Genomic DNA, 27,315 nt, shown 5'->3' with positions numbered 1-27,315 from the left:
GAGATGGGCCTGAAATCCAATCAAATGGGGGGAAATTATGTGTGTGGCTTGAACTGGGCATTTTGGAATTCTTGGGAATGTAGGAGAAAGAAATGAGGTTGGCTTCAAGGAAGGGATGTGTATTGCACACCATAATCTTTTGTTTCCTTCTTCAAATGACTTTTTGCTTACATGCTATTTTCATCTTCTGCCGACTTGTATAAAGGGTTTGAGATAGCTGGCAGTAAAAGATTCACAAATGTTTATACATATAACTGTAAACCCATACACTGTTTATGTATATAAAATATTCAGTCTACAGTGAGGGTGGCTATAGTGTTACCTACAAGTAGATGTTAGAGACATCCTCTTAGAATTGCTTCAGAATTTAGGAGCAAGAAATATGAAGGATGTAACCTAACTTTGGAGCTCTGAGAGCATTAATAATGGGTCTTCAATGGGTACCTAAGGAAAATGCTTTGGCTCAGCTTCTGTGGAGCTCTTCATTTTGATTTTCTCTCTGCTTCCCAGGTTATTGGCCAGGCTGATTTAGTTTTAAAAGCCCCTCACCTGGGAAGAGCCAGATTATTGAAACTGATGCATGTTGTCCATCAAATGATGTGGGTCTGCTAAAAAACTGTATTTTGGATTTTTTAATTGACATTTTGGCAGGTTTTTTTGATGACCAACAATGACAAGCCTAGTGACTTAAGACCAGACCTAGAAAGAGCTGGCAGGATCCCTCCCCATGAGCATGAAAGTTGTAGCAGGTGGAATGCATACTTAATACAGTGGCTGTAAGCATCATTTATCTGTAGGTCTCATAGGAGAGAGGTCAGTCAGGCCTATTTTTTTCCAGTTATGACTAGAACGTATTGCTTCAGAATCCCGTCCTCTTCACTCTGGGTTTCATTTTGATACCACGGCAGGTGTGGGAGAAACAGGAAAAGCACATGGGGCTCCATCCAGAAAATACAGTTTGGTTCCCAAGGGCTCCTGGACACAGAGTCACAGTTCTGGACATTTCCTCCTCCTTCCAGGATCCTCCTGCCTGCGGCTATGGCTATAGGATTCCCTGAGTCAAACTGCTCCTGTCTTTCTCCTTGACCTGCAGTCCTTCCTGGGAAAACTTAGAACAATGACTTGCCCTCCTATCGTTATGCCATATCTGTAAATGAAAGTGAAGTTCTTACTTTTCTGATTCACAAGATGGTTGTGAAGATCCTCTGAAAAAACTGACCAGGAAGAGCTGTGAAATGATAACCCAAGTCTCTGTGATACAGACATTACCCCCATAACCCATCCCTCAGAGTCACACCTGGGCCAGCTGCCCTGGGTGACAAGGTGGGGAGGCCCTGGGGTGGTGAGCATGGGATGCAGGTGCCGGTGCTGAGAGGGCACAGAACAACCAGTGTTAACTCAGACAGACGTCTTAACTTCTCATCTCAGCTCCTTTTGGTCAAAATTTCCATCAATTGTAGTTACTGCCTGCAAGTTATTCTTGCCACTCTTTCTATTTTTCTTTTTTTCCATTTATTTATATTAGTTGGAGGCTAATTACTTTACAGTATTGTAGTGGCTTTTGCCATACATTGACATGAATCAGCCATGGATTTACAGGTGTTCCCCATCCTGAACACCCCTCCCACCTCCCTCCCCATCCCATCCCTCTGGGTCATCCTAATGCACCAGCCCTGAGCACTTGTCTCATGCATCCAACCTGGACTGGCGATCTGTTTCACAATTGATAATGTACATGTTTCAATGCTATTCTCTCAGATCATGCCACCCTCACCTTCTCCTATAGAGTCCAAAAGTCTGTTCTATACATCTGTGTCTCTTTTTCTGTCTTGCATATAGGGTTATCATTACCATCTTTCTAAATTCCATATATATGCGTTGTATACTGTATTGGTGTTTTTCTTTCTGGTTTACTTCACTCTGTATAATGGGCTCTAGTTTCATCTACCTCATTAGAACTGATTCAGATGTACTATTTTTAATGGCTGAGTAATATTCCATTGTGTATATTTACCACAGCTTTCTTATCCATTCATCTGCTGATGGGCATCTAGGTTGCTTCCATGCCCTAGCCATTATAAACAGTGCTGCAATGAACAGTGGAGTACACGTGTCTCTTTCAGTTCTGGTTTCCTCAGTGTGTATGCCCAGGAGTGGGATTGCTGGCTCATATGGCAGTTCTATTTCCAGTTTTTTAAGCAATCTCCACACTGTTCTCCATAGTGGCTGCACTAGATTGTATTCCCACCAATAGTGTAAGAGGGTTCCCTTTTCTCCACACCCTCTCCAGCATTTATTGCTTGTAGACTTTTGGATAGCAGCCATTCTGACTAGCATGAAATGGTACCTCATTGTGGTTTTGATTTGCATTTCTCTAATAATGAGTGATATTGAGCATCTTTTCATGTGTTTGTTGTAGTCTTTCTATTTGTTAAACCAGCCTGTAAAATTCAGCCATAAGTCTCTTCTTAGGATTGCCTAAAAATGTTCCTGAATTCTTCTCTGTTTCTCCAGCACTCTCTGCCTTGTGCAGATCACCATGAATTTGTATCCACCTGAGATTATAAACTTCAGAGGCCTTGCCCCAGTCTGAATCTGCACATCCCCACAACCCCACCCCACTGTCATAGCAGGCAGACTCTAAATGTTGATTCCATTCTTAAAAAATAAGGGTATCATACTTTTCCTGATAAAGATGGATGCTTAAACCAGCACAACCAATGATTTTGTTTTCTTTTCTACCTGCTGTTTTTTTTTTTTTACCAAGATCATTTCCCAAGATAGAATAATGTCACAGGATAACGTGATGATTAAGAGAATGTTCATGGAACTCTTAGCACAGTGCCTTACATACAGTAAACACCTGGTAAATGGGGTCTGCTGTTGTTACAATCATTAACCTTTGAAATGGTCATTTTAAATACTTACTATAATGATAGAAAGTTGGCTGTATATTGGGGCAAGTTTAGATATGCCATAAAGACTCATGACATGGGCTTCCTGTGACTTAGGCTTTGCAGTGTCCATCAAGTTGCTTTTCCTCTTCCTGAGCCTCACTCTCTCCATCTGTAAAATGAGACAGCACTGTTACTAGATAGAGCTATTGCAAGGATTAAGGGTTAATAATGTGAAGGTTTGAAGGTATAGCTCTGTACACAGTCAACACTCAGTAAATATTAACTATGGATAGAAATCTAGAAAAAGGAATTCCTACTTCCAAAGGTCACCATTTAAATTTTGTCCTACTTTTCTGGACAGTGAATTTGTAATTAATTACTCGTTTCTCCCTGCATGCATAGCTGAGGCATCTGGATTCCTCACCTGTGATGCCTGCTCGCTCATCTGTTTGGGATTCAGCTCCTACTCTCTGAGCCTCAAATATTCTCATCTGTTAAAAGTAGTAGTGCCTGCCTCATGGGGCTACTGAGTGTATCACAAGGGCTGATACTTATAAAGTTCTTATGAGAGTGTTTGGCACATGTACTAAATATCATCAGGATCACCTATGATTTTATTTCTTTGGAAGGGAAAGCATTCTCTGCTGTCCCAACAAGTCTTTTTGAGGAAAGGAGTTTAATCCCAACAGAACAAACCATTACAATTTACCTTTGAAAAGTACTCTTCAAAGGAGGACTCTGTATCTATTTTTGCTATTTCAGACATTTCTGCTTGTGATTGGTGTGGTGGGCGTGATGGTGGCTGCGATTCCTTGGATTGCTATACCTGTGATTCCCCTTGGCATCATTTTCTTTGTTCTCTGGTGGTATTTCTTAAGGACATCACGAGATGTGAAACGCCTGGAATGTACAAGTGAGTACCGGGTCTCTCAGGTTGGGATGGGAGTGCAGTCTGGCTTCTGTTTATGCCATAATTAACAAGACCCTTGAAATTCTGCAGACTCTGTCTTCTGGAATTTATCACAAGTCAACGTTAGATAATTGAATGTTATGGCCACTGTGAGTTGGTGTGGTTCTTAAGGCAAATAGAGCTGGTGGCAGGTCAGCTGCGACTTTGCATTTTAGCACAAGGAGGATGGATGTGAGCACCATGAGGACAGGGACCATTTCTGTCTTGTTCACAACACACTTCCTAACACAGATTATCCACTCTATTAATACTACTCTTAAAAATATTTCATCATTTTGGAACTAATGTAGAAGGAAGAGAGACAATTTTTCTCCTCCTGAAGTTACCAAAAATGGCAAGGAAAGGAAAAGATTAGAAAAGGAAAGGAGACCTCATGAAATATATGTCAGAGGTGATATATTTGAAAAATACTTTTTTTCACATGTTCAAGTAAGTTGCAGTTGTTTTTTTAAAATTTATTTTAATTGTAGTCTAATTACTATACAATATTGTAGTGGTTCTGTGTTGAAAAGACATATGTTAGTCACTTAGTTGTGTCTGACTCTGTGACCCCAATGGAGCCCACCAGGCTCCTCTGTCCACGGAATTCTCCAGGCAAAAATACTGGACTGCCATATGACCCAGCAATCCCACTTCTGGGCATACACACCGAGGAAACCAGATCTGAAAGAGACACGTACACCCCAATGTTCATTGCAGCACTGTTTATAATAGCCAGGACATGGAAGCAACCTAGATGCCCATCAGCAGAGGAATGGATAAGGAAGCTGTGGTACATATATGCCATGGAATATTACTCAGCCATTAAAAAGAATTCATTTGAATCAGTTCTAATGAGATGGATCAAACTGGAGCCCATCATACAGAGTGAAGTAAGCCAGAAAGATAAAGACCAATATACAGTATACTAACACATATATATGGAATTTAGAAAGATGGTAACGATAACCCTATATGCAAAACAGAAAAAGAGACACAGATGTACAGAACAGACTTTTGGACTCTGTGGGAGAAGGCGTGGGTGGGATGTTTCGAGAGAACAGCATTGAAACATGTATATTATCTAGGGTGAAACAGATCACCAGCCCAGGCTGGATGCATGAGACAAGTGCTCGGGCCTGGTGCACTGGGAAGACCCAGAGCAATCAGGTGGAGAGGGAGGCGGGAGGGGGGATCGGGATGGGAAATACATGTAAATCCATGGCTGATTCATGTCAATGTATGACAAAAACCACTACAATATTGTAAAAAAAAAAAAAAAAATCTACTGGAGTGGGTAGCCTTTCCCTTCTCCAGAGGGTCTTCCCAGACCCAGGGATTAAAGCCAGGTCTCCTGCATCACAGGTGGATTCTTTACTGTCTTATCCACCAGGGAAACCCTATTGAAAAGATAAACCCTGTTATTTTCAGGTTTGCTCTTTATCATTACTAATATTTGGGGTCCCCCACTTCTTAAAGCTATGCATATAAACAATGCTGAAAAGAATCTCTTAGGAGGACACAGGAGGGGGATCTGTTCAGTATACATTTAGTTTATTACTCCATTCAGCTTCCTAGTTTTAGAATAATGGGAACAGGGACTTCCCTGTGGTCTGTGGTTAAGCCTCTGTGCTTCTGCTGTGGGGGCACAGCTTCAATCCCTGGTCAGGAAACTAAGAACCTGCAAGGTGCAGCAAAAATATAGAATAATGGGGATCACATTTTATGACTAATCATTCTATTTTGCAGGTAATCACAGATGATTAAATAATTGGATTTATCTAATTATTAATGCACATATTTCACCAATATTAAAACTAATAAGGAAAGGAGAATTATATATTTTTAAAAGTTATAAAAACTATAGCCAAAAATTAAGGAGGGAATATGTTAGTATCAGAGATCTCAACCATAAATAATTATTGCAAATTAATACCAATTTAACCTTCTAGAAACCAAGCCAAGAAGAGAAGCATATTGAACCCCATGGTTCTTTGTATCTGCCTAGTGGGGCAAAAAAAAAAATTCAGTTCCCCCAGTCAAAAGAATGTCCCCCCCCCCCCCACTGTGGCATTTGCATGTTTTGTTTTTATAATAAACACTTAAGAGGTTTCCCTGGTGACTCAGATGGTAAAGAATTTTCCTGTAATGCAGGAGACCCTTGTTCGATCCCTGGGTGGGGAAGTTACCCTGGAGGAGGAAATGGCAACTCACTCCAGTGTTCTTACCTGGAGAATTCCATGAAGAGAGGATCCTGGTGGGCTATGGTCCATTGGGTCACAAAGAGTTGGACACGACTGAGCGACTAACACTTTCACTTTTTAAAGAGATATGTATTCTAATTATTTGCAAAAACGATAGTGATCATCTGTTTCATAAAAGTTGTAGAAAAAAAATTTCAGTCATCAAGAGAACCAGCTTACTTTTGTAAGGTCCAGTTTTGTGAGGTGTTTGGATGCATGGCAAGCAGTAGAGTCCAGGTGTGTGTGACATTCTGCTGATGTGACTTGGTTGATGGTAGGAGCTGGGGAGGCAGAAGAGGAAGTGATGAGCTCCATCCAGTCTTCTGTGAAGACAAGGCTTCAAACATTTTATGATTTGAGGCTGCCCATGAAATAGGGTCACTCTTCCAGAAGGAACACTTGACAGAGATTTTTGCCTGGGGAAGGGCCATTTCCCATCCATACAGAAGTGGAGAGAAGGGCACCTCCTGAGACTTTTTTCAAGAACCAGTATAGGATTTTCTCAATATTTGAGCTGGAGAATTTGAGAACTTTGGCATCATCTCTGTGTAATATTTGGATTTTCTTGCATCCTAGTCAGAGAAGGCAATGGCACCCCACTCCAGTACTCTTTCCTGGAAAATCCCATGGATGGAGGAGCCTGGTAAGCTGCAGTCCATGGGGTCGCACAGAGTTGGACATGACTGAAGCTACTTAGCAGCAGCAGCAGCATTCTAGTAGTCTGCAATAAATTAGACATGAAATTCAATCCAGCTACCCCTTCCTCCACACCCCAGATAACCACATGTGGTGGCCAGTTGATTAGAACTGTTTATGTTCTCTCTAGGTGATAGGTCTGTGCCATAAATGATGACAACACTGTTTTCTCTAAATAGTAACTGATAGTATGTTTTAGGGCTTCCCAGGTGGCTTAGTGATAAAAGAATCTGCCTGTCGATGCAGAAGATGCATGAGAAATGGGTTCAGTCCCTAGGTTGGGAAGATTTCCTGGAAGAGGAAATGGCAACCGACTTGAGTATTCTTGCCTGGATAATCCCATGGACAGAGGAGCATGGTGGGTCCAGTCCAGGGGGTCAGAAAGAGTCAAACACAATCTAGTGACTGAGGGAGTAAGAGTATTTCTTAAGGTCTCTGCTGGAGCCACCAGCAAAAAGAAGGACACGTGACTGCTGTGACTAGAAGGCATAAGCCTGCTTCATCTTTGTGTTCTGAAGGACTACTGATGTCCTGAGGTTTAGTTTCAGATCCAACTGCCTAGCTGCCTCTGGAAGCTTAGTTGACATTTTCATCTTATTGACATATTGACAGCTAATTATAATAGGGTTTTGAGGGGCACACATTTGAAAAAGAGAGCATAGCAATGGTCAGTCATGGACAAGTACATAAAACCAGGGTGGCTTTTGGTTGCTTTTCTCTAGCCAGCCTTTTGCATTTGGCAGTGCCTGAATGATGAAGCCATATCCAAATTCTGGCTGAAAAAGTGCTGGGATCAACTAGCAATGTCTGCTATGAGCATTGCTAGGGGAGGGTTAGCATGTGTGTCAGATGTGTTAGGGCCATGGATCATCATCAAGTCTGCTGTTTTAAGGAGTTCTCATACTAGATTCCCAAGAACTTTGTTCAACCTCGGGTGCTTAATAAGATGTGCAGTAACGGTGAAGGCTGTTGGATGTTAGCTGAGTAAGATTTGATTTCTGAACATAAATAAGATTTTCTGAACATAAATAACAAAATCTGAAGAAAAATTGCACATCATCACACACAGGCATCCTTAACCCTAATTATTCTCCCTCTGAGACACTGCTGTTGTGATTAAAAGCACAGCCTTGGGAATAAGAAAGTTGGGTCTCACACCCAGGTCTATCACTTAGGTGGGTTAATATAGTTAATGTTGGATACTGAGTGCTCTTAATCCCTCAGTCTCTGGAGTTCTCATGAGGATTTCTTGAATGGATGCTTGTAAAGTACTTGCTGATCATGACCAAAGGCACTGGAACCTTGAACATGAGGGAATCAAGAACTTACTCACAACTAGCAGGTCTCACATAACTTGCATGATAACCTGCAGCAGCACTGTCAGTCCAAGGTCCCCCTGCCCAGGAAGATCTGCAGACCTGGTGGGGTATGTCCCCAAGTGTCCTCAGGATTGTGGGAAACACAGGCCTTAGTCATATGAACTGTAGGGTTACATGTGTCTGTGACTGTGGACTGACACCATGGCTGTGACATAATCTTCAGGACAGTGATCTCAGTGCTTGTGGGAAAATGATACTTTGGGCAGCACACGACCGGAGCCTTGACGTCCCCTCTCCCTTATTCTAGCTAATTTCTTTGCAGACCTTCCAGTTCACTCACCCTGGCATCCTGCTCAGCCCTAAATGGGATTTGAAAGAAGCAGGATGACTTTTCATGGGTCCAGATTCCCCCAGCCTGTAACTCTTGGGCATGAGGTGAAGTAGGTGATGGGTGTTTGGTTCCCTGGTGTTCAAGACTGAGATGACACCTGGTTTCAAAAGTTGATCCTGACCTCCATCCCTGCTGGAGAGAATCAGCTGCACTTTGATCTCCTGACAGAGAAGCAGGTGAGGAAGGCCACGCTGAAGATTTCACTCCAGGATCTCCCTGGGGAAACAGCCACATCTGCTTCCTCTTCAGAAGCCTTGTCTGTGATGGATAGTGTTGATGTCACAACATTTGCTCTGTAAACAAGAGCCTGGTTCTAGTGAGTTTTCTGTGCTCTCTGGAGCTGGACTCATGGCATCCTCCTGACAGGGTGATGGGCCCTAGAATTCATCTGCATCATTCCTGTGAGCACCCTGTGTCCAGACTGACTGAGTTCTGGCGGTGAGTTGGAACACCTGCTGGGATTCAGAGAAGGCCTGAACAGAGTTCCTAGCCTTTCTTATTTGGAGCATGAGCTCAATCTGAGTTTATGTTGCTCTTACAAGCACAAAATTATAGGAAGCTAAAAAGTAGAGTGGAGAGAGAGAGCAGTATGGATGCTGGAATGAGAACACAGGTACACAACTGGATGATCAAAAGTACCGCTGAATCACTTTTCACTCTTTGCCTAAACAAAGTACAAAGGGAAAGTGTTAGATCATGTCGCGGTTCAGCAATCCAGCAGTTCTGGACCTAGGGCAGTTATAAAAACATCCAACAGGTTCCCAGAGTGGAAGTCAAGACTGTTCAAAGACTCCTCATCTGCCAGGTCCTGAGCGCACAAGGGCGGTGCAGTACCAGGTGCTCCATGACCCGCACAGAGACTCCTGGCGCAGGTGCGGGGAGAGTCCCTGGATGGGGAGACGGCAGACTGTCCGCTCCCTTACTCGTCTCCCCCTGTCCTGGGTCTGGCTCTGGTCCAGGGTGGGGGTGTACTGACTCTATCCCAACCTTAGGTTACTCATCTGAGGTGGAGATAGCACACGGGGAGCTCAGCAAAATTCAGGGTGGTGAGGACTCTAATGAGGCATTAAATTTTAGAATGCTACTGATCCAAAAATTAGTGAACAATAATTATTCACCCATGAAAAAAGAATGAAATGTTGTCATTTGCTGCAACATGGATGAATTTAGAGAATAATATTCTTAGTAAAGTAAGTCAGAGAAAGACAAATATAGTATCACTTATACATGGAATCTAAAAATAATAAAAACGAATCTATAAACAAAATAGAAATAGACTCAGAGACATAGAAAAGAAACTTACAGTTACCAAGGGGGATTGGGAGGGAGAGAGGAACAAATTGGAAACATGGGATTAATAGACACACTGCTATTTGTCAAATAGATAAGTAAGAAGGATTTACTGTAAAGCACAGGAAATTTTATTCAGTATCTTGTAATAACCTGTAATGGAATATAATAAAAAAAACTGAAATATTATACTATATACTTGAAACTACCATATTATTTTAAGTGAACTATACTTCAATATATTTTTTAAAAATTGTAAACAATTTCAACCTGGAGAGGTTTGAGAAGAATTTGGAGGGAGGCATGTTTGAGAGGACCTTAATGAATGAACTAGTTAAGGTATTCTTTATCTAAATCTAGCTGTGAATGAATTTGGTCAAAGATAGTTTCAAAGAGAATCTCTCATTCCCAGGTCACTAAAGTGAAGCCTGGTGTGAGCAGGAGTTGAGGGTCACATGGAGGATTCCCTTTGGCAGGTGTGTGACCATAGAGCCCGGGAGGCAGTGGTTTCCTCGCATCCAGCCTCCCTGACTTTCTCTGTCGTGTGTCTGTCTCTGCTTCCCCAGCTCGGAGCCCAGTGTTTTCCCACTTAGTATCTTCTCTCCGGGGACTCTGGACCATCCGGGCGTACAAAGCCGAAGAGAAGTTTCAGGAACTGTTCGACGCATATCAGGATTTGCATTCAGGTCTGTAAGTTTCTGGAAATGATTTCAAGATGGGATGTGCTGCCTTCTGAGGCCTGATCTCCATCCCAGGTGGCCTAGTAGGCCAGCACCTCTCTCTCTGTGTCACCCCCATGTCCCCCTCTGCACACCTGCCTCCCCCACCCCTTCCTCTCAGCACCCCCACAGTGCTTCCTTCTTCCCCGTCATCCCCTGCTTTTCTCCCCTGACTGGCTTGCATTGTCCTTCCATCACTGTGCCCTGTGAAATCTGTCTCTGTAGGGTTGAAGTCAATAAACTTTTCTTTTTTTGCAAAGATCCAGTTAGAAAATATTGTAGGCTTTGTGTGCTATACTGTGTCTGATGCAACTACTCACCTTTGCTGTTGTAGCACAAAGACAGGCAAAGATACTACATGAGCGAATGGCTGTACCTGTTTTCCAATAAAACTCCCTTTTCAGAACCAGGTGGTCGCTGTTCTTGTCCCCCAGGCTGTGGTTTGCCAACTCTTTTCAGAGCCCGGGGAGTACCAGATGTGATTGACGAAACTAATTTCCTGATTTGCCACCCGCTTGATTATACTTTGTATCGGTGAAGTTGGTTTTCCTAGGTAGAAAATTCAGAATTTCCTCTAAGTCTGTAAAATCCTGGTCAAACTTTCCAATTGTTATTGTATTTTGAAGATAGCATGACATTTTGAAAGTCACATGCAGATACTGTTATCTGATGGCCATGTAGATGCTGGCTCCTAAGAATAAACACTGCAGTCCCTTGTGGTAAGTGCAGAAGGTGCTGGAAACAGTGTGAGCTGAGCTGTCTGCTGTCAGAGAGCTGGCAACAGTTGACATGTGAGAGGATGATCTTGACATTGAGGCCCAGCACTGCAGGGAACACACCAATGAGACAATTTTTCATCTTCTTTCTTGTGATCATGTTTCTGTTGATAATCAGTGGGTTGACGTTTTCAATGCATGCTTTCTGGACTGATTCCTGTGTGTCCCATACCTTGTCTTGTGTTATAACCTAGTTTTCAGGTTCCCTGAATGTGTGACTTTGCTGTCCTATCTTGTGTAAAATCTGTAGCTCAACTGAGGAAATGCTCTCCCTCGTGAGAAGCAGCTAACATGGTTTTTCTTTTTATGTATTATGCTTATTATGGTTCACAAATCCAGAGGCTTGGTTCCTGCTTTTGACGACATCCCGATGGCTCGCTGTGTATCTAGATATCGTCTGTGCCATCTTTGTCACTGTTGTTGCCTTTGGGGCCCTGATTCTGGTAGAAAGTAAGTACCAATGTGAATATTTGTAGTATGTTTACAGTTTATAGCTTTGTTTGTAGTTATTAAACTCTTGCCATCTTGTCTAATATATGCCATTTTGGTCTAGTGAATTAAAGTGTTTGCAGCATGTGACTCCACATTGTGGTCCATGTGAAGTGATTTGTATCTTGATGAGAACTTTTATCTTTTTTTCCATTTACTTATTTATATACAGTAGGTCCTTGTTGAGAACTCTTTAAAAAATTTTGATTGGCATATGGTTGATTTATGATGTGTTAGATTCAGGTGTACAGCCAAGTGAATCTATACATACATACATGTATACATATATACAGTCTATACATATATCCACTTTTTTAGACTCTTTTTCTGTACCCCATGAACATTGGGGTGCATGTATGTTTTTTGGTAATTTGCATTTTAATTAATAAGTCAAATAAAGTGTCCTTTAGAAAAGAATTTCTGTTTTGGACTTTCAGAATTTTTAAGACCAAAGATCAGATATGAAAGTGCCTCCAGCAGACCTGTGGTGACTTGGGCCCCTGCTTTGGCTCACTCAGACCATTCTTTTAAGTTTTATTGGTTTACCCTATTGTCTTAGTTTGTGGTGTATAGCAAAATGAATCTGCTATATGTATACATACATCCGCCCCTTTTTAGATTCTTTTCCCACATAGGTCATTACAGAGTTCCTTGCACTTTACATTTGTTTCTTATTATTTATCTATTTTAATATTTTATATATAGTAGAGTGTATGTGTCAATCCCCGCCTTTCAATTTATCCCTCCCCTCCCTTATCCCCTGGTAAGCTATAAGTTTATTTTTTACACCTGTGACTCTATTTCTGTTTTGTAGATAAGTTCATTTGTAGCCTTTTGTTAGATTCCACATATAAGCAATATCATATTCTATGTTTTTCTGTCTGACATACTTCATTCAGTATGAAAATCTCCTGGTTGCTGCAAATGACATTATTTCACCCTTTGTTGTGGCTGGGTAATATTCCATTGTATATATGATACCATATCTTCCTTATCCACCTGGGTATTGATGAACACCCAGGTCGCTTCCATTTCCTGGCTATTGTGAATAGTGTTGCAGTGAACATTAGGGTGCGTGTATCTTTTGGAATTATGGTTTTCTCTGGATATATGCCCAGGAGTGGGACTGCCAGACCACATGGTAGCTCTGTTTTTTTGTTTTTAAAGGAACCTCCATATTGTTCTCCATAGTGAACAATAATGTAAACTGTTCTCCAGTTTACATTCCCACCAAGAGTGGAGGAGAGTTCCCTTTTCTTCATATCTTTTCCAGCATTTACTGTTCGTGGACTTTTTGATGATGGTCATACTGACTAGTGTAAGGTGAGACCTCACTATAGTTTTGATTTGCATTTCTCTAATAATTAGAGATGTTGACCATCTTTTCACATGCTTTTTGGCTATCTGTATGTCTTCGTTGGAGAATGTCTGGTTTAATCTTCTGCCCATTTTTTGATTGGGATTTTTTTTTATATTGAACTGCATGAAATGTTTGTATATTTTAGAGAGTAATCCTTTGTCAGTCACTTCTTTTGCAAATATTTTTCTCCATTCTGCAGGTTGTCTTTACAGTATTGTTTATGGTTTTCTTTGCTGTGCAAAATCTTTTAAACTTAATTAGGTCCCATTAGTTTATCTTTTATTTTCATTGTTCTATGAGGTTGATCAAAAAAGATCTTGCTGAAATTTATGTCAGAGTTCTCCCTGTGTTTTCATGTACGAGTTTTATATTGTCTGGTGTTACATATATGTATGTAATCCATTTTGAGTTTATTTTTGTGTATGATATTAGGGAGTGTTCTAATTTTATTCTTTTATACACAGCTGTCCAGTTTTCCAAGCACCACTCATTGAAGAGACTGTCTTTTCTCCATTGGATATTCTTGCTTCATTTGTCATAGGTGACTTAGGTGCATGGGTTCATCTCTGGACTTCCTATCCTGTTCCATTGATCTATATTTCTGTTTTTGGTGCCAGCAGCATACTGTTTCAGTTACTGTAGCTTTGTCGTATAGTCTGAAGACAAGGAACCTGATTCCTCCCAGTTTCGTTTTTCTTGTTTTTCTGAAGATTGCTTTGGCTTTTCATGGCATTTTGTGTTTCCATACTAAATGTAAAATTTTTTGTTCTAATTCTGTGAAAAATGCCATTGGTAATTTGATAGGGATTGCACTGAATCTGTAGATTACTTTGGGTAGTTTGTTTATTTATTTATTAACAGTAGATCTTTTTTGAGATCTTTTATCTTTTTATCATTCTTTAAATGGGTTGAGGTCTATACAACTCTAGTAAGCTGACCTTCTGAACATTCCAGGTAGTGTCCTATAGGTGTATGGAGAGAAACAAATTTACTGTTAAGCTTTTTGTACAGCTTAGGGTTTAGGTTTAACTTTAGGGCTACTTGGATCTCTTGGTTGTAGCTATCTGGTGTACTGGGGAGAGAAAGATTCTCTGTAGCAAAGAACAATGTCGTCATTGTTGTGTGGGTACCAGATGAGCAGCTGTTGGAGTGCATGGCATGAATTCAGCATCCCTAACTATTCCATAGTGATAACCCTGAATCAGTCTTTGATAATGGAACAACAAGAGTAATACTTTAGATTTAAAAGCACTGACTCTTAAGAACTATTGCCTTGTTTTTGTGGTTGCAACTGCAACTACATTGGCTGTAGAAAGTGAAATTATATAATGAAAATTGAAGCCATAAGAACAAAAATCTGAATAAGGACATATGAAAGTGAAAGTCACTCAGCTGTGTCCAACTCTTTGAGACCCCATGGACTATTGCCTGCCAGGCTTATCTGTCCATGGAATTCTCCAGGCAAGAATACTAGATTGGGTTGCCATTCCCTTTTCCTGGGGATCTTCCCAACCCAGGAATTGACCTGGGTCTCCTGCATCACAGGCAGATTCTTTACAAGCTGAGCTACCAGGAATGACATGACCACTTTAATAATAAGCCACCTTAATAATGGCATGACCCTCACCTATATAATACTGTTAAGTGTCTCTCAATCCAGTTGGGATTAACAGGATAAGTGACAGAAATGGTAAGGACCTATGAGAAGCAGAAGAGATTAGGAAGAGCTGGCAATAATACACAGAAGAACTGTACAGAAAATATCTTAATGACCCGGATAACCATGATGGGGTGGTCACTCACCTAGAGCCAGACTTCCTGGAGTGTGATGTCAAGTGGGCTTTTGGAAGCATTACTACGAACAAAGCTAGTGGAGGTGATAGAATTCCAGCTGAATTATTTAAAATCCTAAAAGGTAGTGCTGTTGAAGTGCTGCATTCATAGATGAGCAAATGTGGAAAACTCAACAGTGGTACCAGGACTGTAAAAGATCAGTTTTCATTCCAATCCCAAAAATGGGGAATGCCAAAGAATGTTCAGACTACCATACAGTTGCATTCATTTCACATGCTAGTAAGGTTATACTTAAAATCCTTCAAGCAAGGCTTCAACAGTTCATGAACTGGAGACTTTGAGATGTATAGGCTAGGTTTAGAAAAGGCAGAGGAACCAGATACCAAATTGCCAACATTTGATGGTTCATAGAGAAAACAGGAGAATTCCAGGAAAAGATCTGCTTCATTGACTACACAGAAACCTTTGATTGTATGGATCACAACAAACTGTTAAAAATTCTGAAAGAGATAGGAATACCAGACCACTTTACCTGTCTCCTGAGAAAATTGTATTCAGATGAAGAGCAACAGTTAGTACCAGACATGGAACATGGCCTGGTTCAAAATTGTAAAGAAGTACAAGGCTGTCTATTGTCACCCTGCTTATTTAACTTATATACAGAATACATTATGTGTAATGTACCAGTACCAGGCTGGATGACTCACATGCTGGAATCATGATTGCTGGGAGAAATATCAATAACCCTAAATATGCAAATAATAACACTCTAATGGCAGAAAGTGAAGAAACTAAGAGTCTATAGTAATAAAATATCCCACTGATAGAAAGAAAGCTGACTGCCAAAGAATTGATGGTTTTTAATTGTGGTGCTAGAGAAGACTCTTCGGAGTTCTTTGGACTGCAAGGAGATCAAACCAGTCAATCCTAAAGGAAATCAGTCCTGAATATTCATTGGAAGGACTGATGCTTAAGCTGAAGCTCCAATAGTTTGGCCAGCTGACACAAAGAACCAACTCATTAGAAAAGACCCTGATGCTGGGAAAGATTGAGGGCAGGAGAAGAAGGGGATGACAGGATGAGATGGTTGGATGGCATCACCAACTTGACAGACACGAGTTTGAGCAAGCTTTGGGAGCTGGTGATAGACAGGGAAGCCTGGCGTGCTGCAGTTCATGGGGTCACAAAGAGTCAGACACAACTGATTGACTCAACAACAACAGCTTTGTTCATTCTTTCTGAATACATAATACTTTAAAAATTTACTTATTCATTTGGCTCCACTGGGTCTTAATTGGGGCATGCGGAATCTTCAGTCTCAGTTGTGACAGGCAGGACTTTAGTTGCAGCATGTGAACTCTTAGTTGTGGAATGTGGAATCTAGTTCCCTGACCGGGGATCAAACCCAAACCTCTGATTGGGAGCTTGGTATCTTAATTATTGAACTATCAGGGAAGTCCTCATGGTGGGTTTTTTTTTTTATTATCTCAATCAACAGAAGTAATATTATGAGTAATACTATCGTTACATGCAAATGATTTAAATGTTATAAAGGAGTCTTCTCAGTACTATATATAAAATATATAACTAAAAAAGACCTTTTGCATTGCAAAGGGAACTATATTTAATACTCTGTAATGACATATATGGGAAAATAACTTTAAAAGAGTGGATTATATATGTGTGTGTGTGTATATATATATATAGCTAATTCACGTTACTGTACACTTGAAACTAACATAGCTTTGTAAATCAACTATACTTCATTAAAAATCATAAAAACAAAGGAATCTTCTTCATAAAGTGACAGAAGGAGCTGTGTGAGAAGTAGACTGACTTGATTCCTTTTCTTCCTCATTTAGCTTTGGATCTCGGGCAGGTTGGCCTGGTCCTGTCTCTCACCCTCACACTCACTGGGATGTTCCAGTGGTGCGTCAGGCAAAGTGCTGAAGTGGAGAATATGGTGATGTTTATCTTTCCATTCTTAGCATTTCCAAGTCTCCTTGCTGTTAAATGGCATAAAAGCAATTCTTATGTAAAATAGTAAAACTATTATTTTTACATCATAGTTAACAAAGTTTTTTAACATTCTTCTCCATCTGCTTGAAGTTAATGTAAAATGAAATGTATATATCTTTTCTCAGTCTTACGTGTGCCATGTGATAAGGTTTTATATTCATCACAAACTGTCTTCAAATACAATAAATGTCTCTGTAGGAGGGAGATTCTGAAATTCTGGAGAGAAGCTAATTTCTTAGCAGCTTATTTATCTTTGTTTCTTAATGAGTAATTCCTCGTGTTTGGTAAAATAACAAATTCAGTTTTTTGAGGTTTATTTAATTAATATGCCCTTTCTTCTGCCCCACCCCCATTTTATCACTTATTCATGTATGTGTTGAACATCTGAATTTGCTGGTGGCCCTTCTTTCTGGTAGGATAAGCTCACTCTCAGAATGTGCTCTCTAAGATGTGGAGTCATGGTTGCTTAGGAGGCTTTAGTCAGTATGTAAATTATAAACTTTTGAATATTTGCAGCTTTTCCTAAAGGGAGAAAAACAATAAAAATGAAATCTTTCCACTTCTCTCTTCTAATATAATAGAAAATGACTTTCAATTAAGTGGAGGTTTGATGACCATCCAGTGCTGTTATCTATAACACAAGGCCCTTCTGTAGCCACACATTACTGAATGGTGTCTATAATATTCTTTTCTTTGACAAAATGCTCTTGTTTTTCATTCAGGTGTGAAAAGTGGATCAATAAAATCTTACCATTCATTTCTCTAATTCTTTTAGTGTTAATATAAAGTTGAAGGGAATAGTCATAAGTAAAAGTGTTGAAGATGATGAACAAGTTTGCAAATCATCCAAGGCCTCATCAAACTCCTACTTCTATCCTTTGTGGATGCTAAGACCTGGGATATTCTGAACCATAGAAAAGCAGATATAAAGATAAAAAAGCAAAATGTCTCATCTAGTCTCTGAATATCTATAAACATGACCCTCTGACAGTAACTCATGTGATGTCATATGTGTTTCAGATGATTTCAGTAGAAAGAGTGATTGAATATACAGACCTTGAGAAAGAAGTGCTCTGGAAATATATATATCGTCCACCACCATCCTGGCCCCATGGAGGAGAGATTATCTTTGATTATATTAACTTCAGGTACAGCTTGTCTGGGCCTCTGGTATTGAAGAACCTGGGAGCACACATTGGCCAAAGAGAAAAGGTTAGTTTAAGCCATTTGCCTCTTTAAAGTCCAGCTAAAGATTTAGCACCACGTCTGCTCTTGGTTTCCTTGTCAGTGTGTCGGGGGTGGGGGGAGGGATCTTTGTACCTCATGGATGCAGATTAGATCAGTGATATGTAGGTGAATCCTTCTTGAAAACTGACCGTGGAATGGGGATACAAGCATTTTCTATCCACTGTATTGTGAGCTCCCTCATGGTGGTTGGTGGGCCCTGGGCTCCTGGGCTCAATTTTAACCTGACCCAGGACACTATATGTAACACCTGATCATTCATGCAAAGTCTGGAAAGTCAGCCCTGTCTCCCTGCCCCTAATTCTCCAGTATCTCCTTGCCATCTTCTTTGTATTTCTGAAATCTTCTCTTCCTCCCACAGTGCCCTCTGGTTGCAGGCTGCTCCTCTGTCCTTTGGTCTTTTCTGTAGACTTCTCCTCCACTCACCCACGCTGAGCTGACATCCCCCTGCCCTCCCTGCACAGACTGCTTCTTTCTTTAGCCCAGATCTGATCCTTACTGGCCTGGGAGAGCTGCTGCTGGAACCAGACCACAGTCCTAAGCCCACTCCAGTGGGGGCCGTGGGGTGAATTTGTTACTACTACAGTAGAGCCCAGAATCATGATTCAGTCAGGGGTGAGGAATCGGGGCCTCTGATGGAGGCAGGGCCTAGAGATTTGCTCAAAGTCAAAAGCAAATTGAACAGAGCAGGGAAGATCTACATGGGAGTCATCAGAGAGGCTTGTGACCTGAAGCAGCCAGTGTCCATGTCTGTTGTGACGTTCCTTTATACTCCACTTGAGGCCCTTGGCCTGGACCAGGGCAGAGTCTTGAAGAAGAGAGTAAACCAGAGCAGACAAGTTGGTAGGAAGCTCTTCCCCACCTCCCTCTGCAGTCAGTATGTCTCCTGACTAACACACACCACTACACTCGGGTTGTGTGTTGGTTCTCCCAAAGCACCACATCCTCCCAGCTTCTAGTGTGCAGTCTGCCCTCTGCCTCAGAGGCCTTTCCCCTCTGTCATCTGGATGGTGAAAGTCTCCTCATTTTCTGAGGCGACTCTAATGCGTCTTCTAAGACATCAATTCTGCCTCAGTGTCTTAGATACTCTTTGAAGGTAGTATTCACAGTACGACTATGTTCAAAGCAGTCAAAAGTTGGAAGGAACTAAATCCTTACAATGAAGTATTCAATCTTTGAAAGTAGGAAAATTCTGACCTATGGCTAAACCTTGACAACATCTTGATAAATGAAATAAGTCAGACACGGAAGGAATGGATACTCTGATTCTGCTTATGTGAGGTTCCTACAGTAGTCAAATTCAGGAAGACAGGATGTAGGATGGTGGTCTCAAGGGACTGGGGGAGGGGAAATGGGGAGTTGTTTGTATAATGGGTATAGAATTTCAGTTTTACGAGGCAAAAAAAAAAAATTCTCAAGCTTGGTTGCACACCATGTGAATGTACTGAACACTAAACTGTCCACTTAAAAATGGTTAAGTAGTTAAATTTTATGTTATGTGAAATTTATCACAATTGAAATGTAAGATAGCATTTGTGTCATGCTTTGTAGTTTGAGGTCTGTATCTCACAGTACCTTGAGGCTTTTTAAAATCAAGGAGCATCTTATTTTCATCTTTGATCTCAAGATGGTGGCATTCTGCAGGGCATAGAGAGGGTGCTGAGGGACTGCTGTCTGCAAGGGTGAGTAACACACAGGTGTGAGCAGCCAGTAACCAGAACATACACACAAGACTACTGCGTGAACAGCTGAAAGAACTGCTCTTTAATTTTTTCAGCCACAACCCCCTAGTGGACTATAGCTGTAAGTTAATAAATGATAACCTCGTAACATGAAAGTAAATATTCGACTTATTGCCAAGATGATACCCAGGGAGCAGCTTCAGTTAGTTGCAGCGCTAAAGGTGACTCATAATTATTTCCAGTTCTATCATAGTTCAGGAAGAAACTGAGGACTGTTATGTTGGGAAAACATTAGCCACATCTCTTGATACACTCCTGTCCCTGAGAGCACTGTAGGTGATGTTAGCTTACTCTCAGACAGTGGGTCTGTCAGATTTCCTGTTGTAAATGTGATTTTGTTAACTTGCACTTATCTTAATTTTCCCCAAAGCCATAAAATAGGAATTATTTAAGAAACTCTGAAGTACAACTGAGGGACATAATAGATTCTATTCTTCCTTCTTAAAACCTGAAAATCATAAGATTATCGAGATTCTAAGATATTTGAGGAGAAATTGAATTTCGAAACTGAATTAATAACTGTTGTAACTTGACTTTTGATCTCTGACTTGGTCCACTCCCTGTATCACACTACAGTTCAGTTGCTCAGTCGTGTCTGACTCTTTGCGACCCCACAGAATGCAGCATGCCAGGCCTCCCTGTCCGTTATCAACTCCAGGAGATTGCTCAAACTCAAGTCCATCGAGTCAGTGATACCATCCAACCATCTCATCCTCTGTCGTCCCCTTCTGCCATATCAGTTAGCTTCATTTCTGTGTTTGGAGATGATATCCAGGCAGTGTGTTCATGAAGTGATTCTATTCCACCTGTGAACATCCCAGGTTCCCTCTCCTGCTAACCTGCCCCACCCCATCACTCTGGGTCACCCCTTTGGTGTTGGGTTTGATTGAAAGAAGCTGATGCGGGGGATGTGGGAGTGAGCCCACCCAGCAGAAATGGGGCTTTATTGTCTTTCCATTGTTTCCTCTGCTGTCCTGATTCCTGAAAGTTAGAGTCAATAAAAAAGTGTAGTAGGTACTACATAGAATCCTAATTCATGGAAGAAATAGCAAGTAAAAATAGAGACCCAAAATGAGGTAAACATCACCTTAGTCTTCCCGGTTAGATTCTGAACACTGGCTGCAATTTTAATTTAGATTGTTTGTGGTTGATTTAATGATTTTAGAGTTCTGGGTCATTTTTTTTTTTTTTTTCCGTTTATTAGAAAGATGGTAACGATAACCCTATATGCAAAACAGTTCTGGGCCATTTTAAAGCATTTTCCAGCTCTCGAGATAGATTGGTTTTGGTTTGTTATTTTTTCTTGCTCAGAGCTCTTACTTGTATAATACACTTTTAGACATGCTTACTAGACCTTGGTACAATGTGCAAAAATATTAGTTTCCCACGTTTTCTCCTTTTTTACATAGTATTTCCTCAGCAACCCTTCTCCTCACTCCCAGATTGTCCCACTTCTCCTGCTGGCTTCCTAATTCCTTGTGACTCAGACTGTGGTGCCAGGGCCAGCTGCTCCTACATCTTCTGGAGCTTCTCAGAAATGCAAAGTCTCAGGTTCACCCAGCCCTCTTGACTCAGCATCGCATTTGAAAAGGACCTTCTGGTAAAGTCCTTTCTCTCCCATGGGCATTTCTGATGAGTGATAACCTGTGATTTCCATTAGACATCTTTTGACAGTTTGAAATTGAGCTCGAGTTATCCAGGTGCCTGTTATGACTGAGCATGAGGCTCTAGAAAGTTCTGTGCCACTTCCCCTATAGATTTACTTACTTTCATATTTTGCAGATTGCACCTTTATATTATAATTCAACTCTGTGTGATTCCACTGCATTTCTTTGCATCCTCTCAGTGGAGTCTGTCTTCATCACAGGCAGTTTTCATCCTGCTCCTGCCTTCCCTACACCAGCCTCCTGCAGGGACTGGAGGGATTTCCCACAGGCTCAGCCCTGCCTGGACCTGGAGTCAGAGAGCCCAGCACAGCAGTGTATGTGCAGCTCTTTCACCACCTGATGGGATCCAAAATCAACCCTGCTGCCCCAACCAGGGCATGAGGTCTATTTGGCCTGTTTCCTGGGAAACCATTGCTCCACTTAGCTGCAGGTTTCTTTTCCATCCCAGCTGTGGGTGCTGGTTCTTCCTGCTGACAGCCGACCCCCTGACCCCAAGTACTCTCTCTATTCAGTGAGGTCATCCCTCTTGTCCCATTCATCGTGTTATATATACCCATATCCACATCATGCTTCAACTCTCTGGCCACAGGATCTCTATGGTAGGCCTGTTCCTTTAACTGCAGCTACACCTCTCCCCACTTTCTCTGTTCTAGCTACACAGAGACATGATAAGATACCAGGCAGTCCAGGTTTAAGGAGTTCATAAGAATGGAAAAGAGGCTGACCGATGTGGGTTTGAGTCTCATCCTATGATTTAATGGACTCTGAAATTTCAGGCAGACTAATTAAGCCTCAGTCTTCTTTTTGAAAAGTAGAATTGATAGGACATAACCTGTAGGGTTATGGTATGATTTAAACAAGATAAGACATGTAAAGCATCCAGCACAGGGATCAGAGTAAATGCTTGGACAAAGATGGTTTAGTTTTCATACTGTATAAAATGATCATAACCAGTTACATGGCGGAAGTTGTTGTCTGTCCCACGAGAATGAGGTGTTGGCCATTTGAGTTGTATTTATGGCTGTAGGATCCATCTGCCATGTTTGTCTTTGTCCAGCTTATCATATGCCTAAATAATATGATAATAGGTTTTTCATAAATTTCTCTGGCCTGATTAAAAATCTCAGCTTCCTATGGAAGCTTCTTTGTCTTAGGGCTCCACAGGTAATACAAATAAGACAAAGTCAAGTCCAATACAGATCCTGCTGTCAACATATATGGATCAGTTGAAGAAACAAGAAAATGGCTATATTAGTTTTATAAGCTAGAAGACAGTCGGAATTTTTATGGAAGTTTTAGGAAAAGATAATATAACATCTGTTAGTGTTGAGATAAGTACAGATAGGAGACCAGGAGAGCATTTCTGAAGAATTAGACATGTGAGACAGACTTAGTAATATGTGGTCAGGGTTTCAGCAGGTGGAAATGCATGTGAAAGGCACTCTGGGAGGTGAGACCACCATGAGCAAAGGCACGATGCCCTGATCCAGTGAGTGAAGATCCAGGCACCTGCAGAGCATTCAGGGAAAAGAACTACCAGAGGTATAACACATTTTCACATTCAACCCTCACAACTAGTGACCCCAAGAAAGCTGACTGGGCATGAAGGATAGAGAGGTCAGTGGGAACAGTTTTGTAGCAGAGGTATCCTGGGGCGGAGTGATACAGAGCTGAGCTTCAGGGGTTTAATCTGAGAAGTGAGAGCATGTGGACCCGAGTGGGCAGGTGTGGGGGGCAGGGAGCCAGGAGCTGTTGTGTTTCCAGTAAGATGTCCTGGGAAAGTGACTCCACTTTTTGGAATCAAACTGATGTCAATTAAAACAAAGCTATAACACCCAGGTTTGTGAATGTGCAGGGAAACAGGTGGAAGTTGAAAGTGGTATTGTATTTCTGGAGGACTAGGTTGGCAATACATAACAACTTTCTCTTAAAATGTACATACCTTATTCTCCACAATTCCACATCTGAGATTTTATTTGAAGGAAATAATTAAGGTTGTTTGCAAAGATTTAGCTTCAAGGATATTTGACACAGAGTTATTTATGATAGAAAAATATTGGAGATTGTTTAAATACCAGGGAGTTTTTTTTTCCATTTATTTTTATTAGTTGGAGGCTAATTACTTTACAATATTGTAGTGGTTTTTGCCATACATTGACATGAATCAGCCATGGAGTTACATGTATTCCCCATCCCGATTCCCCCCCCCCCCCACCCCACCTCCCTCTCCACTAGATCCCTCTGGGTCTTCCCAGTGCACCATCCCTGAGCACTTGTCTCATGCATCCAACCTGGGCTGGTGATCTGTTTCACCATAGATAATATACATGTTTTGATGCTGTTCTCTCACAACATCCCACCCTTGCCTTCTCCCACAGAGTCCAAAAGTCTGTTTTGTACATCTGTGTCTCTTTTTCTGTTTTGCATATAGGGTTATCGTTACCATCTTTCTAAGGGAGTTTGTTCAATAAATGATCACATATACTGTAATATTATGTAGCCATTTAAAATAAATATTTTTATGAAATACTAAATGAAGATACATTATAACAGTATGTTCATACTAATCCTATTTTGTTTAAATATGTGAATTTGTGTCTTTAAGAACACATAACACAAGTCTGGAAAGTAGAAACATCAACATTTTAGGAATGGTTTTATCAGACTTCTAGGGTATAGCTAGTCTTTATTTACTTTTCAAATTCATTTGCACTGGTTATGATTAGGAAAATAGTTTGTTTTATTTTTTTTTTTTAAAGATAATGCAGCCTGACACTCAGGTGGTGCATATGGACCTTAAAATGAGGGATTGAGCCTTGAAACATTGCAAGAGTAGCTTTTTTGAGGGTTGGCAGCATGCTGGACTCAGGGAAAGCTGAAAGTAAGGTGGACAGTTGTGCCTATGAGCCTGGGAAAGAAGTAGAGTGGGGAAATCAGAGGAAGTGGCTGTTTTATGTGGGACTTTAGATGTTGATCATGTTGAATTTGGTATGTGAAGAGAGATCCAGGAGCAAGTGTCTAACAACTTGGTGTGGTCGTCAGAGACGAACCCTGGCCTGGTTCCCTGCACACCCACAAACCTGGGCTTTATAGTTTCATTTTACTGGACATCAGTTTAATTTCAAAAAGTGGAATCATTTTCCCACGGTATCTTGCTGAAGGCACAACACTGTCTCTTGCACTTCCCACTCTGATCCAAGTGGTTGGAAAAACAGAAAGGGGCTGTTGCAAAACAGCTAAAATAAGATTTTTTCCAGGTGTCTTTGGTGTTAGGAATGTAAAGTTACTGATCCTGGTGACACTGTCCGTGCGGAATTGGTAAAACCCATTGGTGACCCTGATAAGACATTCAGACTATATTAATAGTTTTAAAGATTTAACTGTGGAAATAGCCAGAGCCAGGTGTTTTTTGGAGTTGCTTTTTTTGGAGGGTGTGTGTGGCCACACAGCATATGGGATCTTAGTTTTCTACCAGGGATTGAACTCTCGTCCCCATCAGAAGAAGCACAAACTCTTAACCACTGGACTGCCAGCAAAGTCTGTTGTTTTTTATTATTCTCCTCACTGGAGTTTGGAGCTCACAGTCCTGTGGTCATTAGCAGCCCTCGATGCCCCTACATTTACCAGAGTTTACAAATTTTCCTGTTTGCACAGATGTATCAGTTTAAGTAGAGTTGATAACATGGGAACATGCATTCATTCTCACAGATCAGTTCTCACAGATCAGTGTCCTGATGTGTGTTGATTTGTGTATGAGAACACCCAGAAATACAAGCATACCTGTCTTTATTGTGCTTCACAGATAATGCACTTTTTAAAACAAGCAACATTTATGACAACTCAGCATTGACCAAGTACATTGGCACCACTTTTCCTACGCATCTGCTAAGTTCAACTCTCTCTAACCTTGTGGTAATTCTCACAATATTTCAAGCCATTTCATTATTATTATATTTGTTATTCTGATCTGTGATCCGTGTTCTTTAGTGTTACTACCTGATAAAGGCTTAGATGATGGTTAGTATTCTTTCAGCAATCAGTATTTGAAAATTAATGTATGAATATTGTTTTTTATACATAATGCTATTGTGCAGTAAGTAAACTACAATATAGTATAAACATAACTTTTTACAAATAATTTTTTTCATTTATTTTTATTAGTTGGAGGCTAATTAATTTACAATATTGTAGTGGCTGGGTCTTCGTTGCTGCTCTGGTTTCTTCTCTAGTTGCAATGAGTGAGGGATCACTAGTTGCAGTGAACAACTCTAGTTGCCATGCACAGGCTTCTCACTGCGGTGGCCTCTCTTGTTATGGCTCCCCAGCTCTAGGGCGTGTGGGCTTCAGTAGCTGTGGTGCACCAGTTTAGTTGCTCTGTAGCATGTTGGACCTTCCTGGATGACAGATCAAACCCACGTCTCCTGCATTGATATATATTAGTCGCTCAGTCATGTCTGACTCCTTTGTGGCCCCATGGTCTGTAGCCTGCCAGGTTCCTCTGTTCATGGAATTGTCCAGGCAAGAATACTGGAATGGGTTGCCATTTCCTTCTCCAGGGGATCTTCCTGACCAGGGATCAAACCTGAGTCTCATGCATTGACAGGTGGGTTCTTTACAACTGAGCCACTAGAAAAGCCTCAATCCTATTGTTCAGTTCAGTGCAGTTCATTTCAGTTGCTCAGTCGTGTCCGACTCTTTGTGACCCCAGGAATCACAGCACACCAGGCCTCCCTATTCATCACCAACTCCTGGAGTTTACTCAAACTCATGCCCATAGAGTCGGTGATGCCATCCAGCCATCTCATCCTCTGTCGTCCCCTTCTCCTCCTGCCCCCAATCCCTCCCAGCATCAGGGTCTTTTCCAATGAGTCAACTCTTCGCATGAGGTGGCCAAAGTATTGGAGTTAGTACTTAATTTCTCTCTGCTTTGGTTTTAATGACTAGACTGATGCTTGGCTTGTGTCTTTCCAAGGTGCAATTGCAAGTATTAATTTCTTTATAAAATGCCTTTTGAACTACTTCAGTGAAAGGTCCCATATAAGTAGCAAATGTTTGTGCTGATTTAGACTCATTATGTGCATTTTGTCTACTAGCCTCTGTCTTTTAAGACACTAAGATCTGCATTTTATAATTTTAAGATGTTTCCTTTCAAGATAGAATATAATTAAGATATTAGTATCAGGAAGTGATTTAGTTTTTCTACCAAAGAATAATTCCTCTTAAATAATAGACCCCTGAAAAAGTGAGTACTTGTTTATGTATAAGACTTCTGACTTCACTTGTTGACATCTGTGTAAAATTAGTCACGTAATTCTCAAGGTCAAATTACCCAGGCTATAGGAATAAAGGTAATTTAAAGGCTGACTTCTTATGGACCACTTAGGAGATCGCTGACTTTTCACTGCCAGCAGATTGTCATTTTTAACTTTTCTTGGGACCAGGGGGTCTTAACCAGGGGACAGTTGTCAGCTTCTGAAATTTTTGGTTGCCACAGTTTATTTAGGGGGTGCTATTGGTATCTAGTTGGTAGAGTTCATGGCTACTGCTAAACATCCTACAATACACAGGCCAGGCCCCTAAACCCCCAACAAAGCATTATCTGATCCATAATGTCAGCAGGGCCATGCTTGAGAAACTTACAGGCTACTCTTTATAAAGAACTTTTAAAATTAATCGCCAGTAATCATGTTTCTCCCAGGTTTGTTGCATCTTGTTAATT

General features: G+C 41.0%; 1 protein-coding gene across 2 annotated transcripts in view; it reads left to right on the top strand.

Annotated features, from left to right (window-relative positions):
* Positions 1–27,315, top strand: part of LOC133049216 (ATP-binding cassette sub-family C member 4-like) — a 150,363-nt gene that overhangs the window by 79,399 nt on the left and 43,649 nt on the right. Inside the window, exons 20-24 of one of the 2 annotated variants that reach the window (XM_061133178.1) lie at positions 3,660–3,810; positions 10,352–10,471; positions 11,620–11,730; positions 16,786–16,886; positions 17,963–18,154. In XM_061133178.1, coding sequence (XP_060989161.1) covers positions 3,660–3,810; positions 10,352–10,471; positions 11,620–11,730; positions 16,786–16,886; positions 17,963–18,154 — 675 coding nt within the window. Of the gene's footprint in view, positions 1–3,659; positions 3,811–8,426; positions 8,672–10,351; positions 10,472–11,619; positions 11,731–16,785; positions 16,887–17,962; positions 18,155–27,315 lie in introns of those variants that run through there. The other variant, XM_061133179.1, reaches the window with a different exon arrangement.

This window comes from Dama dama, chromosome 30 (genome assembly GCF_033118175.1).
Source record: "Dama dama isolate Ldn47 chromosome 30, ASM3311817v1, whole genome shotgun sequence".
NCBI lineage: Eukaryota > Metazoa > Chordata > Mammalia > Artiodactyla > Cervidae > Dama > Dama dama.
Note: the sequence above shows the minus strand (reverse complement) of the source record. Positions and strands in the feature narration are given on the sequence as shown.